Source organism: Erythranthe guttata, chromosome 14 (assembly GCF_056151865.1).
Source record: "Erythranthe guttata isolate IM_541 chromosome 14, IM_541, whole genome shotgun sequence".
Taxonomy (NCBI): domain Eukaryota; kingdom Viridiplantae; phylum Streptophyta; class Magnoliopsida; order Lamiales; family Phrymaceae; genus Erythranthe; species Erythranthe guttata.
The window spans coordinates 25,702,557-25,719,215 of NC_142546.1; the positions used below are offsets into that span (position 1 = coordinate 25,702,557).

Here is a 16,659-nt window from a genome sequence, read left to right on the forward strand (position 1 = left end):
AATAGGTGCTGTTTGAAAATTAAACTTGGAACTCTAAATTATGCTTTCAGTTTTGGCAAATAAACTAATCAATTTTTTATTTTATTTTTCATTTTTGCAATTTTAATTCACAGATTTGGTTTTGAATACAGCAATTCTACTATGGTGCATTATGAGTTTCAGAAGTGTGGATTAATATTTCAAATATTACTTCAAATGGGTGATTCTGTTATTAACGAAAACAAGTAAAAAAAACTCCCTTTAAATGATAATTAATAAGTTTAAGTCAAAATAATCCATTGCATTTGGTTTTGGATCCAAGTGTTTGAATTTCATAAGAGGATTTTGTGTAAAGTATTTCAAATTTGAAATTGCAACTTTTGGATTTCTAATTAACTGCATTTTTTTTATTTTAAGTTTAATGAATATAAAATTAAATCGTAAATTCATATAAATACTAAAAAATGAATAAATTAAAGTCATTTTTTTTATTATGATTTTTATTATTATAATATGTGATAGTAAAATTTTGTTAATAACAAGATAAATTAGAAAAAAATCAGAAAATGGGCTTGAGCCCGAGCCCATAAAAGTAGTTGAAGAGCTTGAACTCTCGAAATGGATGTGAGCTTGAGCTAACCGAAACAATTAAGCTCGGCTTGTGCTCGACTCGTTTATATAGGGTGACGATCCAAAACTAAAATTCTGTTCCAATACATCCAATATTATTGAAGGACATTATTGTTATCAAATTAGTTCAGAAACTCAAAGTGAGGGATTTTTTTACTGTATGAGAAATGTTTAGCTCTATTTTATTACAGTAATTTATATAACCAAAAAAAAAGAAATCTAAACTTGTATTACAACAAAAGGCCACTACCAGAAATCAAGTCTATTACACTTATGGAGGTCCTTATTGAGAAAGGAATATAAATATAAATAAGAATATTAATAATAGTAATAATCTATTTACTGTTCTTTTTTAAATAAAATAAAAAAACAAAAAAATAAAACAGAGCACAAAATTATACCAAAAGAATAAATGAAAACTTTCCCAAAGCATCATTTTATCTACACAAACTAATTCACCTGGTTCCTTCTAGTTACAATCCAACCCACAAACCTCCAACACGATTCCTCCTCTCGCCAAAAACGGGTTGATCCGGACCCACAACAACGAGAATATCGAAGCCAGCAGAATCGACCACACAATAATAATAGTCGGGAGTCGATTCTGTTTCCCCATAAAACCTTTCAAGAAAGGGTATAAATGGACAATCACCCAAATCGCAAAGAACAGTCTCCCAAACAAAGGCCCCCAAGTTTCGTACCCATTGCTAATAGCATCTGAAATACCGACGACGACCCCGATAATATTAATGATCATCAAAGTCATTGGAGGGATCAAAAGGGAAGTCCACTTAAATAGATAAAGCTCCGAAAATTCTCCGTCGTCCGCTGCTTTTGAAGTGACGGTGAAATTCGTGCTCACTCCGGCCAACACTTTTAGAAGACCTTGTACTAGTGCAAAGAAGTGCGAGGAGACACCACCAATTACCCAAAACTGCTCGTTTCTCCACAAATCGTCGATCCCGACTTTGCCCCATTGCATCTCTAATATACTCGTCGCAGCAATTGATATGAAGAGGCCCATAAAAAGTAAACTCGCATAGTTGCTGATCTGTTGTTGTGCACAAAAACAAGAGACACCTTGTCAGCTAAAAACGATAAACAAAGTAATCAAATAATTAAAAACAATGTAGTAACCGTTACCTCGGGGACAATGAATTTCCCGGTAAGTAGACAAACAGCGGGCAAAGTGCAGTAAGCGAGCAAAGGAAGTGATGTCAGCGGATAGACAACCGAGTTTATGTAAGAGAATCTCTCGAGTGGTTTAAGACCACAACCGTAGCCATACCAGATAGGACAGTGCCTACTCAGTAAAATTTCAACGGACCCCAAAGCCCATCGCAGAACTTGATGCAAACGATCGGAAAGATTGATTGGAGCAGACCCTTTGAATGCGGGTCTTTTGGGTATGCAATAAACCGATCTCCATCCATGGCAGTGCATCTTGAAACCCGTTAAGATATCTTCCGTTACAGAGCCATAAATCCATCCAACCTGGCGGTGTTGTAATAGAATTGTGTTAAAGAAAAAATTGTAAAGGACTAACTAATATATATATATATATATATATATATATATATATATATATATATATATATATATATATATATATATATATATATAATTATGGAGTGCATTGCAATTACCTCTTTTCCCCATTCCGTTTTATCTTCGTAACCGCAGCTAATGACATGAATAGCTTCTTTCAAGAGCGATGCGGAAGATGCTCCTCTCGGAACACCCCCTTCTTCTAGAAGGGCTGAAGCAATGAAAACTGGTGATTGCCCGAATTTTTTCTCGAATTTTATCTGTGGCATGAGAGTTGATTTTTCACTGTCGATTCCTGTTTGCGCATAAAACAGTTAGTAAGTAAAAAATGATCCAAAATTCGGTACATATATATATACACACACACAACAATTTGACATGTATGTGATGTAACTCACCTTCGATTCCTTCCTCGATATTTTCAAGAGCATGAATCTGAGTAGAAGCTTCCCTGCTTTTAATCTTTTTCTTGTTATTACCATCCTTCGATTTCTTATTCTTGGTCTTCTTTCTCGATCCAAAACAGCAACACCAATTAGGCCAACAGTTGCATGTTTTTCCAGGCGGTTTTGTTTTCTTAGGGGCATCATATCCATACAGAGCTTGCCTTCTGAATACACATCCAGTTCCCACGTAAATCGGACCTTGGATTCCATCAAGCCCTTTCATATTTATCTGTTACCAAATAAAATATTATCAATTATTACTTTTTCTTTTAACAAGATCATCAATAAAATAAAGCCCACAACTTGTAATTTTTTTTCTACATACATCAAAAAAGACGACATTGCGATTTGAATATCGATCGTGCCTATCAATTCCATCGAATCTTTGAGGAAATTGCACGTAGCATATCTTCTTCCCGGCTTGTGGGTCCATCAAGAAACACATGGCTTCCCTAAGCGCCTTGCTGTTGTTTATATAGTGATCACAATCCACGTTCAGTATGTAAGGAGCATTCGAAATTACAGCCGACACCCGAATCTTGCAGAAAAGAAAAAAGAAAAAAAAACCGTTGATCAAATAACTGTATCAAGATAGACAATATCAAGAAAGCTAACAAGATAGAAAAAAAAGAGTTATTATTACCAAAGAATTCATAGCACCGGCCTTTTTGTGATGATCAAATCCAGGCCGCTTCTCACGAGAAACGTATATAAGATGAGGCAATTCATTACCTTCAATGTCCTTAACACCATTTTGACCAAGGAAGACCTGTTGACCAAACGACAAGTTGTGTTATTACACAATGTTTTGCTGTCACAAAATGAGCAGTATATAATCAAAAGTGACGGGGGGCCCACTAACCTGGATCATTCCAGGATGATCTCGGACATTATTTCCAGGCCAAGGAGTTCCATCTTGCATGGTCCATCCCTCTTCCGGAACTTTCTGTGCCATAGCAACCAATCCGTTTATTCGAACTTTAAATTCTTCATATTCTCTCTGCATACACGAAACAGTCAATATCAATATTTAAAATAGAGAAGAATAAAAAAACACTCAAAAATTGATGAAGGAGAAAAAAGTGTTGCACCTTCATTGCACGACGTTCCCTCACAAATGTTGGCTCTACTTTGTCTCTCAAATAGTCAACCTTTTCGGCAAAGTACCATTCAGGAGCACGAGGCTCGATGCTAAACTTCTTGCAGAATGGGACCCACTTTCTGGCGAATTCGGAAGTTTCCGAAAGAGCTTCGAAAGTCAACATTGCAGCACCATCATCAGATACATAGCAAGCAACTTTGTCGATTGGATAATCGGCTGCAAGTATAGAAAGCACCGTGTTTGCAGTAATCAATGGAGGCTCCTTTAACGGATCCACCGTACTCACAAATACGTCCACTGAAGCTAGCTCAGATGGCTTTCCTTCTTTCTCGTACCTTTCAGTTAAGTTCAAACTCAGAAATGCAGATATAAAAAAAGACACACACACGCACACACACACACGGAGAACACTGTATACCTAAGTGAGAGTCTGTCTAGGTATGTTTCTCGTTCGATAGGGGACCATTTTGGAAACTGATCAAATATCCACGATACAGCAAACCATATCTCGCATATAATCGATGTTAGCCACAAACCGTATGCATCCTTAACAGGGTGAAGAATTCTATAGTGAAAGAACAATCCAAGAATCACCATTCGAAGTATGATCACCATTCTGTAAGGATTTATCTTGCTCGAAGAAATCGGTAGCTTCCTCGAAAGGGGTTGTCTGCCTTCATCCATCCTGTAATAAAATTACAAGTCAGCTAAAGCGATATTTTGATACAAGAAGAAATCGAAAAAATAAAATCATTCAAAAGTAGACCTACTTGGGTAAATCGGGATCGTCCAATTCTTCTCCTTGATGCTTAACAACTTGAAGTTTATTGTTCTGCTTTTTCTTCCACTCCTCCATTCTTTCCTTCCATGCAACTGTACCGTAACCGTAAACTGCCAAGTCCTTTTTAGGATCCATCGGTCTTGGTGGCACTGCAATACAATGTATGTAGGTAGTATATTAAACATCCGATTCAGAAAAGAAAAAAAAAAGAAAAGAATAATAACAAAATCGAAGAATGAAAACTTACAAGTCATAGAAGAATCGTTGAATGGCATAGGATGGACTCGTTTTCCACGGCTCATAAAAGGAGGGATAATTAGTGCATGCTTGTCCGCCGAAATCGTGTCATCCTTCAATAATTTTGAATCACAAATTAGTAATAAAATAGGATTTAGAAATAATTAATAAATTGAGATGGCAAACTACCTCTTGACCGTAAGTAAGGAGAGGAATTTCCGAGTTAACAGCTGCGGCATCCAAATCCGAAGAATTAGTGATACCGGAAGAAGTGCGTCCGATATTACCCCTGGTAGAGTGAGTTGACTCAGCAATTTGATTATGATCTCTTCTTTCGTTGCCATTATTATAATCGAACTCATTATCCAAATCATCGAATTCGTCTTCATCTTCGTCTCCGTCAACTCTAGGACTCCCTGAAAAATTAAGTGGGCTTAGTGATGAATTAAAACTATTACCAAAAAGGGGCAGTCTTTAAAGTAAAAAGAACCGTAAATTATACCTTTAATGCGCTTGAATCTGGTTTTGCACTGAGGGCAAGATTGATTACCCTCTCTTCTTTCGTATTCGTAACAAGGCCTACAGATTGGGAATGCGCATTCATTGCAGGCAACGAAAGGCTCTCCATCCCCACTAAATTCGATCTCGTCTCCACAAATCTGACAGATCTGCCCACTCAATTCTTTCACAGAAGTCACCTGCCGAAATCAGATCAAGAAATCATAAGATCTATAAGTCAATTGAAACTAGAATCTAATCAATACTCGTAAATGCAAATGTGAATTCGACAGGCCCTCAAATCTAGAAAGCTAAAAAGTCAGCTAAAAGTAAAGTTAGCAATGTCAAAGATTGGAAAAAAAACCCTAAAACCTTGAACCCAGAAATCGATGAAGAAATCCAACTAAAGATTACTCAAAAATGAAATTGGCAAAAATATAAACTAAATAAATAATAGTTAATGCGACATTACAAAACACAAATCAGCTGAGAGATCTGTGAAATAAACAGTAAAAAAAATTAAAATTAAAATATATGTAGAGAACACTCACTCTTCCAATCTCATCAGCATTGATGAGTACGAATTCATTCCGGTTGTGTGAACCAGCCACAAGCCTTCCATTAGTATCCATCAAGAAACCCTAACAAAATAATATCCTCTCTCTCTCTCTCTCACACACACACACACAATCAATACATAACGCCCACTGCACACGTGAACTCAAAGGAAAGAGCCTCTTGAAATATTTTGCTCTGTTCTTGAACACAAAACCTTTCGCATTACACACAACCTACGCAAATGCGGGTTCAGCTAGAGATAGAAAGAGAGAGAGTAATTAGTAATTACACTGGCTTGCGTGTTCGTTCTCTTTTCTCTCTCTCTCTCTCTCTCTCTCTAAAGATGGATTCTTTTCTTGAGAGAACAGAACCCCTCTGTTTGTGATAAAGGGTCTCTCTCTCTCTCTCTCACACACACACACACACACACACACACTCTTTTCTTTGTAGTTGGTGTGAGCTATGGAAATTACTGTGATGTGTTGTTGTAGATCAGAGAATCATAAAATTATTGCCACTGGGTTGAACAAGGGATTATTGATTGGTAAAGACACACACAATAATGTGCGAGTAGAGTTTTTTTTATGCTTTCATCTACCAAATTTTAATTTAAGGATAGAGAGAGAAACAGAAAATAAGAGAGAGAGAGAGAGAGAGGAGAGTGGAAGATTCAGCGCGTAATGCACAAGGGACAAGGATTACTGCTGTTTGGATCGAAAGATGTACAAAGTTGCTAATGTAAGAAAATATATTTCTTAGTGGGCCCCACATGATGGTGGTGGGTGCGGGTCCCGCCACTCCTAACGGTGGCGTTTGGAGTCGTTATAAAGGGTATATCCGTAATTTTATGTGTTTCTTTATTATTTATTATTTTTTTATTTAAGTGAATTTGTTTTTATTTTTTCTTAGGTTCACGCGTTAAATAATAAGAACATGGTGGTGGTTCGATGATGAGGATGTTTGTTAGAGTAGTTTGGTTTAGATTGTGGTTCACCAATTTAGCTTTGAATGTGATATACAACCATCACCTAACAAATAAATATATATACAGCATTTAATAATTCTTCAATAAATCACAATTCTGGTAAATCTAGCACAAATCTTGATTATTAAAGATACCGTGGTAATTTGGAATTTCATTTTCAATGACATTACAAATGAAAGTGAAATACGGCCCTAGAATTTCTTTCTTTCTTTTTTTTTCTACAAAACTAAAATTTGGAAAAAAGGGGAATTTTGACGAAATAATGAATAATTTTATTGAAAATCTATTTTTGGTGATGAAAAAATGGCAGGGGGCATAATGTAAAGGCAAACTTAGGCCCACAAACGTGCACCTGTTTGCTTGTATTTAACCTCTAATCTAATTATTAATTAATACATTATATATTTCTACTTTGCCTTTTTTCTTCTTCACAAAATGGGTTCACCATCACAAGCTGCACATGCCATGTGAATGAAGAGTTAGATATACTCACAATCTTTTTAAAAAAACTAATATTAATTTATGTTTTAATTATATATATTCTTCACACCCCAATTAGTAGTTCTTGGACGAAGTTAACTCATTTCTGGTGAAAATAATTATCCACAAGTATCTTTTTCTTGGTTAATTAAAAAAAAACATTTTTTTAATCAATATAAACAATTAATTTGGTGAAAATAAATGTATAGAAAAAGATATTCGAAGACCGAGCATGTGCACAGGAGTGCATCCACATGTCCCATGTTTAATTATTGAATTTCCATCCAATTATTTCAATTTTTTGGTATTTTTATCATACTTTGTGGATCTTGATCTACGATTTATTGATATATGTTAGTGCCAATTGACTAATTGTAAAAAATCGAAACTTAGGGCTTCTTTTGTTATATAATTACAACAACATTGGCACACATTAAATTATTTTAAATTTTTATTATTTCGTCTACTCGTCCACTTTAAGTAATTGCATTATTTGTTTTATAGACCTATGTGATAGGGCAACTCCGATCGCTTCATGAAATTCGAGCGTTATTACTCCAATGTCCAAGTGCATGATATTTATGGATTTAATTGTTTATTCAATACAATTCATAAAGTTAATTCGGGTGCATGATATTTTTTTAAGCCTCAGTGGCCAAGTCATCCGTCAATTACTACATGTTCGTCGTTGATCGTCTCGTCAATTATTTATGATGAATAAAATACCAAGTGTAATAGAGTATGATAAAGTAGAAGGATGAATCATCGGATGCTTCCATTCTCAGATTAGCTGCTCCTAATCATCACGTAATTACCATCATTTAGAATACTAACACATGTCAAACATCCATAACCCACACTTAAGCCCTAATCTGACACGTGGAGACATCATTAACCTTTATGATGAGTTTGTAATCATTCATGTACTTCTACTTGCCTTAAAAAAAAAACAGTGTATGTCTTTATTAAATTTTATGTAATTTGTCATGTTATAATATTACGAGTAAAAACTGACTTAATTGTGTGTGTGTGTGTGTGTGTGTGTGTTTCTGCCTCAACACTATATTTACATGTAATAATAATAATAATAATAATAATAATAATAATAATAATAATAATAATAATATTAAACAAATAAACTAATAAAGAGAATGACAAATCTTAACATGGAATGAAGGAATTGAAAATACAGCTCATTCCTTTATAAAGCCTAGTGATCAGTCATCACTGAAATCATGATTCTTGATTCAACAGATTAAAGTAAATTAAAATAAAAAAACAATTTGACTGTAAAGACCATGATTAATTAAGAAGAAAAACAAATCCACGTACACAAAAGCCCATGAATGTTTAACCACGTGCGAGGTGGAAGTTGTACTCACGCGCTCTAGTATTTACTAGACTATTTTCGTCGGTGGAAAGTCACAAACAAAAAAAGTCACAAGGTTACATTAACCCAAATGGTGATTAACCTACCTACAGTGCGGTATTGGATTAGCACCGACAGGAAACAATCGACCAGATCCACGGCGGAAAATGGGCCACGTGTGTATGCCTGGATTACAGCTAAGACAACACTCTAGTGCAACTGCAGTTGGTCCGCCGCCGCTTTCATTAGCTGTCACCCAAATTGCTGAAAACGCTAAATTGTTTTTTTTTTTTTTTTTTTTTTTTTTTTTTATTTATTTACCAGGGAAATGTTATATTGTTTGATATAATTTATTTTCAATTTTTTTTACTAATAAAATAAAATTACTTCTTCTAATGTTTTTATTTAGGAGTAGTTGGCTTTACTGTCGGTCGGACATGGAAAATAATAAGTGGGAAAACTATATTAATTCTCTGTCATAAAATAACATTTTTTTAAATGTATAAATGATATTATCAATATATAAATAACATAGTAATAAAAAATAAATGTATAAAAATTTGATATTATTTTTGAATTCATCCAACTGGAGTGGTTCTAGGGTTGGCTCCCAAGTACATCCTTGATCGGAATTGACCTTTTTAGCCCTCCAGGGTGAAAATCCAAAAATAACAACAAAAAAATAGTAGTGTGGCTGCTGGGATTCGAGCCCAGGTCTCCACGGCCACAACGTGGAATTCTTACCACTAAACTACAGCCACTTTGATGTCAATCTATCACAAGTTGTAGTATTTCACTGCTAATATTATATTAGACTTTTGGTGAACCCTTTATAATGGGGGCAACTATTTCAAATACTAACTTTTGCTTACTTGAATACTATCAATTTTAAAACCAAAATTGAGTAGATATTTATCAGTTTTTTCTTACTTTAATACCAAAATAAAAAGAAAATTACAAAAACACCCTTTCATACAAAATATCAATTATATCAAATTTTATTAGAAATTACCTATTCAAAAACCAAATAAAAAAAGAAAGAAAAAAAACCCTTTGTTGTAAAAAAGAAAAAACTCCACCATTTCTTCTCCTCTCCAACCCTCACCGCCGACGCCGCCACCGTACGTGCTCGTAACTGCCGCGACAACCCAATTAAACCCTATCTTTTTCATCTTCTTAAATCCTCCAAAACATCTCCAAATTCAAAAAATCAAAACCTCACAAAACTTATAAAATGGAGTTATAAGACAATAATATGGTAGTATATGTGGAAAGAGAAGCCATTAAGGTAAGTATCGATGTCTTTTTTGAGCTTCGAAGTCGATTTTGAAGTTTTTTTTTTGAAACCCGTCGGCAATTTTCGACACATACAGGTCGATTTTTTTGTCAATTTTCGACACCAACGTGTCGAAAAAAAAAAAAATCGACACATACCTGTCGAAAATTCTCCCAATTTCGACAGGTTTGTGTCGAAAAACACTATTGGTAAAAAAAAAAAAAAAAAAAAAAATTTTTTTTTTACCAACAGTATTTTTTCGACACATACCTGTCGAAATTTGGAGAATTTTCGACAGGTATGTGTCGAAATTTGTTTTTTTTTTGTTTTTTTTTTCGACACGTTGGTGTCGAAAAATGACCAAAAAATCGACATGTTTGTGTCGAAAATTGCCGGCGGGTTTCAAAAAAAAAAACTTCAAAATCGACTTCGAAGCTCAAAAAAATATCGATACTTACCTTAATGTGTTCTCCTTTCATATATACTACCATATTATGGTCTTATAACTCAATTTTATAAGTTTTGTGAGGTTTTAATTTCTTTAGTTTTGAGATTTTTTAGAAGGGTTTGTTGTGAGATTTTTTAGAAGGGTTTGTTGTGAGGAAGATTTTTTAGAAGGGTTTTTTGGGAGGGAGAAGAAGGAGATGGAGGAGGTGAGGGGTTTGTGAGTAAGGAGGGAAATGGTTTTTTTGAGTTTTTGATTATTTGGTATTTAAGAAAACAAAATAGTATTTGTAATATTTTTTTGGTTTAATTTCATTAAGGGTATTAAAGTAATTTACAATTAATTATTTATTTTTTATTTTTTTGGTATTCAAGTAAGTTAAAGTTGGGATTTGAAATAGTGATCCCCTTTATAATTGTTCCTGACGCACCTGATGAAGTATTAAATAACTTGTTTAATTTCTTTAATATAATTAAACAGCAGAACATGGGATAATAAATATGAAATAACAATTGTGTCATATTCCATGTCATTAGGTCGTCCAGCAAAAGATCTTGCAATAGAGTTCATTAAATTAATATGGGTAATATTTTCTTCTAAACAAAATAAAATCTCATTAATTTCCATAAAGTTCCTTTAAAACTTCAAGAGTTCTGTTATAATACATTTCATCTGACAAGCCATAACAGATGCTTGATAAGATCGCACCATACCTTAAACAATGGCCACTAAGCATAACAAGATTCATCCTTACTTGATCGTCGCATTCGGAAGCTTCCAATGAAGGAGATCCCTTCTTCAGAACGAACCCTGCAAGGCGAGACTCTTCTTCAGCCGACAGAATCATGGAAGTTTCCGAAGACGCGAGCCAAGTGAAGTCGATCGGGTTTTGAATTGATCTCAAGAAACTACTCTCAGAAGCAAGTACGCTCCATACTTTTAGTGTCATATTCGCAATGCAATTAAAAAACCGACTCTTTATTTCCTCCAACTGCATAGTAGAATTCGGTTCCAGAGTATCCACGAGACAATAATCACTGCATTTCCCAGGTTTCAGTGTTGAATTTGAATTCCGCATGGAGTTTTTAGCAAGATTCAACAATGATTCCCCTGCATTTATCCAGAAATTTGATACACTCGCCACAAGAGCAGATTCAGACATGAAAAGATGATGTGTCACCCCAGCAAGCAATAAGGAATATGCAGCACTTGTCTTGTACAAATCAAAGGCTTCCAGTTTGTGTTTTTCGACCTCGTAATTAAGAGCTGAGAGATCACTTGCTCGAACTTTGTAAGAAGAAGCTAAGGTGGTGTAAGCATTTAGGGAAAGATAATGAAAAAGGTGCAGCTGTGGTGATTTTGTTTCCTTTGGTTTTATGGACTCGTCTATTAAGTGTTCGAGCTTCTTACAACATGATTCTGCATCACCTAGTGATAGATAATCATTTGTTGCATCATCAAAACTTTGCATTAGTTTCTCTATTTCACTGTCTGAAGAATCTTGATTATCTGTACAGCCAACAGAGAGTGCCTACACACACAAAAAATAAAATAAAAATACATATAGAATACCCCATAAACACATTTTGCATTTTCGATCGATTATTTTCAAACGAAACAAAAAATCTTACTTGCAAAGCATAATCAACGTAAGTTGTAGGGACCACAACACAGCGCGGACAGCTACAACTAAATCTGTACTTGAACCATAGTTGTGCTCGTCTCATCTCCTGCAGGTACCAATGCCAAGTAACGGTAATGAACGATTGGACTGCAGGAGAATACGATGTTCCAAAAAATAAATAAAGCACAACACAAGAGAATGAAATTTGCAAGAAACCTAAGGATAACGAAAGATGTCGGACTTCTAAAAGCCATCTTAAACTCAGTAGCTATACTGAATCAATTTATTTGTCATTGTAGTAACTTAATTGTTTCCATTATGGGACCAAACAATAGTATCGGTGCAAACAGTTTTAATTCCATTTTTAAAAAGCTAAAGAAACGAAAAGCAACGTGCGTATCGAAATCAAAGAACATAAAAAAAATTTGAATTACAGTGCTGATAAATTTCGGAAAACAAAAAACCTTAGGTTGCAACAAATCCGTGTACGCAATTGTCACCTCTTCACCCTTTTGAACAGCTTTTATACTTCGAACTATAACTCTTGGACCATAACCATTTCTTTCTATATCACCTGTAAACAAATTCACATCAACGGATTATTCATATACCCCGATCGAAATCCACATTGCGATTTTTTTTGTGTCGATTATCAAAGTATATTTACCATATCCATGGCGACAGCCACTTGTTGCATATGAAGCAATTCTTAAAGATGACTGTTGGTGATTTTCCAGCCTCGATACGAACCGGTAACAACTATTCGGAGAACAACTATGATTGATCCAAGAAAACGCAGTATCGTAAACAGCAATACCTATGGTGCAGCCATTTTTATCCTGAACTTCGACAGCATTCGTCAGCACCAAACACAATACCATCTCCTCCAATACAAAATCATCCCTCTTCTTCTCTGCATTTACATAGTGATCCGTACTTGCCCTCCTTGCCTCCGCCATCATTTTTGCCCCCAATCTTATCTTCTGGTAAACATTCTCAGAATTTTCACCTGAATCGCCGCAATCACGAAGATTTTCATCGCTAAATTTAGATTTGCTGTTCCTACTCTCTTCAAATATCAATTTCTCACGATTAGTCATCAAACCCCCAATTCGCTCAATAATTTCGCTTGCCTCTGGGCATTCAATTTTCTCAATTTTTTGGAATAAGTGAATCAGGCGGAGTGAGAGGCGGAGGTCGGAGGAGTCCTCCCACGCGAAGGGAGGCGATTGCCGGAAGAGAGAGAGGAGTCGGAACTCGCCGGAGGAGAAATGGAGTGGGGAATCGACGGAAGAGCAGTTAACGGAACAGTAGAGCGGAGTAGGAGAGGGGAAATGGGAACAATTAGGGCGAAACTTAGGGTTAATTGGGGGATATGGCTGCGGCGGAAGAATTGAAAAACAGGCGGAGCAATTGGAGCTAACGGCGGTTTCATGGAGTACGAAGGCCAGAGGCGGAAGGGCTGGGGTTAGGTCTTCGCCGATGCCTACGCCTTCCATCGCTCTCATCTCCATGTTTACTGTTTACTGTTCATCAGCCTTCTCATTTTACCAACACACATTTCACACTTAGCTTTGATTTATGAAAAATAAATAAAAAAATAAAAATAAACACATAATTTATGGAATTAATAAGAAATTAAATGTTCAAACAAATAAATAAATTCATCATTACAACAATTGTGATTATATTCTAGGATAAATCAAAAAAAATCATCATCTTCATGATCAATCAATTCCCAAGAACCATCATCACTCTGCACCATACTCTTATTCCTCTCACACCACCACGAAACCGGAACGCAATACTCGTCTTTTAACCCGTCCATGTGTTTGTTAACGAGAGCTAAGCTACGGTTAACTTCGAGCTTAAACCCTCCCCTGCTCCCTTGCGTACCCGCAACTCCGTGCAAGTACCCCTCCAAGCTATGCCAGCTGCTCAAATTCCCGGGGCTCTTCAAATAGCTCGATTTATCCGTGTCTATAACTAGCTCCACCCCTACTTCCGAGTAGTCTATGAAGGGGTATTTCGGGACTATGTCTTTTGCATTTCTGACACGGAGAATGTTTAGATTATTGTTGGTTTTTAGTGACGATAAAATTTGCCGGAATTTGTCGTCGCCCACACGTGGGCTGGCGAAGGCGAAAACTGTCACCGGACATGACTTTTCCGGCATGTCCTTTGGCTTGTTGTATTTGTTGACTACAATGTCGGCTGCGTTTAAGGTACAAACTGCTGCACCTAAGCTGTGTCCGGTGACGGTTATGCTCGTCTCCTCGTTCTTGTACTCGTCTACCAATCTCTTCACCTCTTCAAGAACCTAATTCAATAACATGCATGCAACCGTATTTATATACTAACAAAAATGAAAATCCTAATTAAAATAAGAAAACATGAAATTTTACCCAAAAAAAAAAAAAGTTAAAAAAACGAAATAACTCATAAACGTACTCGAATTCTTAATCCCGGAAAAACCCCACTTATCCGAATTTTCAGTAAAAAGATATTAAATAAATAAAATATTCCTGAAATGTAAGATTTGAATATATAATAATTTACCTGGTTTCTAGCACTGGTTTTATTAAAAGGTGATCTTGGATCATCAGAAGTGTAGATGGAGTACCAGCCAAGATGAACCCTAGGCTGATCACCACCATCGTTTGCAGCTCCGAAGATCAGCGGTGCATCGACTAACGAGAATTCGAAATCGTTGATCCATTCAAGAGTTCTAACAGTGCCTCTCCACGCAATCAAAATATCCCTCCGACCGAGAGCCAGTTTCCCTTCGTCTGTAGCAACTGCCACGTAGCCAATCCAGTTCGATTCCTTGGTCCAGGCTTCCCTGGACCATGACCTCAAGATGAAGGCATCCGGGACTTCTGTCAACGATGACGTGGCGTAAACGTACTTAGTGACACGGTACTTGAACGGATTCGCCTTGTCGACGCCGACTCTGGATAAGAGGTTGTCCTTTGAGTATCTGCTGCTTCCGGCGTACTTTGACGCCTTCTCAGAGTTGAAAGTGTCGTAGGTTGCTTGCGACATTTGTCCGTAGTGGATAATGTATTTGCGGAGATCGAGGTCTAACGGGTCTAACAGGCCTTGCCAGTTGTTTGCGCCGCTTAGAAGCTTCCATTTTCTCGCAACGCTGTCTCCTCTAATGATGTTGCCGGCAGCTTTCTTGTCTGCGCTGCCCGCGGTTTTTCTCCGCTTTCTCCCCATGCATTTCATAATTCTCATTCTACCTTAATTATAAAAATGAAAACAGTTGAGTTTTGTTGGTTGGTTTGAGGCTGGTGAGAAGAAGATTTAATTGATGGGGTATATAATACTATATATACATATTGAAAGAAAAGAAGCTAGGCAATTTTTTATAGAGACAAATTAAATAAGTATGGGGGATTAGGTTGCTGTATATGGCATATTTTAAATTTATTACATCATATGAAAAGAAAAAAAAAAAGATGTGTCTAGAATTTGGCAATTTGTTTGTTAAATCAGTTGAAGTGCCCATGTCCAATTTCTGCATTATTCTTGGATTCAAATCAAAGGCCAATCTCACCTTCAACTACAAGCAATAATTATTCTCAATGTGAATTGAATTATTTTAATGCCCATGTCTTATATTATATTTGGTTTAAATTGGCGGGAAAGATGTTGCTTTCAAGTTACCAATTGGTTCGCAACAAAGAAGATACTTGCAAGTTTAACAAGGCAACGTCCCATTTTTCAAAGCCACACGGTGAGAATTCTAATTTGACTGATTAAAGTTGGATAAGAAAGTTAACCAAAATAACTACAGATTTCGTGTTTTGAATTTTGCCGAAATTAGATTAGAAAAATGTCAAAATTGGATTTGAAATTAAAACGATATTAGTAAAATTGAAAGGACATTTAACATTCCAGTTATATTATAAATGAAATGATAAATATAATTCTCTATTTAGTACCATCTGTTAATTATATAATTAATTAGGATAAATTTCAAAACTACCTGCTAATAATTATAAGGGTAAATTACACACACCCCCTGAGGTAAGCTTAAATAACTGTAAGGTCCCTGTGGTATCGATAATTACATTCACCCCCCTTAAAGGTAGTTAAAAACTCTAACGGGATAATGCATTGTATACATTATTCCAATAGGGTTCTAATGGACTATTACTTTTAGCTAGTTGTGGAGATAACATAGAGTTATGGGGAGTTATGGGGTGACATGGCTCCCCCAATATTTTTTAAATCACCCATAACTCTTAGTTGTCTTCACCACTTCCTGAAACCAATAGTCCATTAGAACCCCATCGGAATAATGTATCCAATGCATTATCCCGTTAGAGTTTTTAGCTACCTTTCAGGGGGGTGAATGTAATTATCGATACCACAGGGACCTTACAGTTATTTAAGCTTACCTCAGGGGGGTGTGTGTAATTTACCCTAATTATAAATATATTTTGCAAATCACTTATCATATATATACTAATGCATGTCAACGGTGAATTAGAGAGGCTACAATCATACTTGTAATGTAAATATATACAGATGCATGTGTGTGTAAATATGTATGGATTTAAATAAGTATATGGTAAGATATAATTCTGTGAAGTTCACTGAACCCGGGCTGTAATTTTTAAAAGTTAACTAAACCTCCTTGAATTAGATCAAATGTCAAAGCCAACTGTAACATGAATAGTAATATTTACT

The 16,659-nt window shown here is 35.7% G+C and overlaps 3 protein-coding genes and 1 non-coding gene across 4 annotated transcripts; all 4 read right to left on the reverse strand.

The window, feature by feature from the left end:
- Positions 1-818: 818 nt before the first annotated feature.
- On the reverse strand, positions 819-6,489 carry LOC105959621 (cellulose synthase A catalytic subunit 6 [UDP-forming]). The gene is made up of 14 exons (XM_012983764.2): positions 5,773-6,489; positions 5,226-5,421; positions 4,913-5,139; positions 4,734-4,836; positions 4,476-4,635; positions 4,124-4,390; positions 3,695-4,040; positions 3,466-3,603; positions 3,247-3,372; positions 2,929-3,141; positions 2,556-2,832; positions 2,256-2,452; positions 1,753-2,103; positions 819-1,660 (listed from the first exon to the last, which is right to left on the reverse strand). Exons 1-14 carry the CDS (start codon positions 5,851-5,853, stop codon positions 1,079-1,081), a joined length of 3,264 nt encoding a protein of 1,087 aa, XP_012839218.2. The 5' UTR covers positions 5,854-6,489; the 3' UTR covers positions 819-1,078.
- A 2,813-nt stretch (positions 6,490-9,302) lies between these two features.
- On the reverse strand, positions 9,303-9,374 carry TRNAH-GUG (transfer RNA histidin (anticodon GUG)). Its single transcript has one exon. It is a non-coding gene; the product is annotated as a tRNA-His (tRNA).
- Positions 9,375-10,923: 1,549 nt separating this feature from the next.
- Positions 10,924-13,577, reverse strand: LOC105959622 (SET domain-containing protein). Its single transcript, XM_012983766.2, has 4 exons — positions 12,626-13,577; positions 12,423-12,532; positions 11,966-12,064; positions 10,924-11,865 (listed from the first exon to the last, which is right to left on the reverse strand). The coding sequence occupies exons 1-4, from the start codon at positions 13,470-13,472 to the stop codon at positions 10,951-10,953; spliced, it is 1,971 nt and encodes a 656-aa protein (XP_012839220.2). The 5' UTR covers positions 13,473-13,577; the 3' UTR covers positions 10,924-10,950.
- Positions 13,536-15,290, reverse strand: LOC105958957 (phospholipase A1-II 1). The gene is made up of 2 exons (XM_012982956.2): positions 14,518-15,290; positions 13,536-14,278 (listed from the first exon to the last, which is right to left on the reverse strand). The coding sequence occupies exons 1-2, from the start codon at positions 15,196-15,198 to the stop codon at positions 13,661-13,663; spliced, it is 1,299 nt and encodes a 432-aa protein (XP_012838410.2). The 5' UTR covers positions 15,199-15,290; the 3' UTR covers positions 13,536-13,660.
- Positions 15,291-16,659: the final 1,369 nt, after the last annotated feature.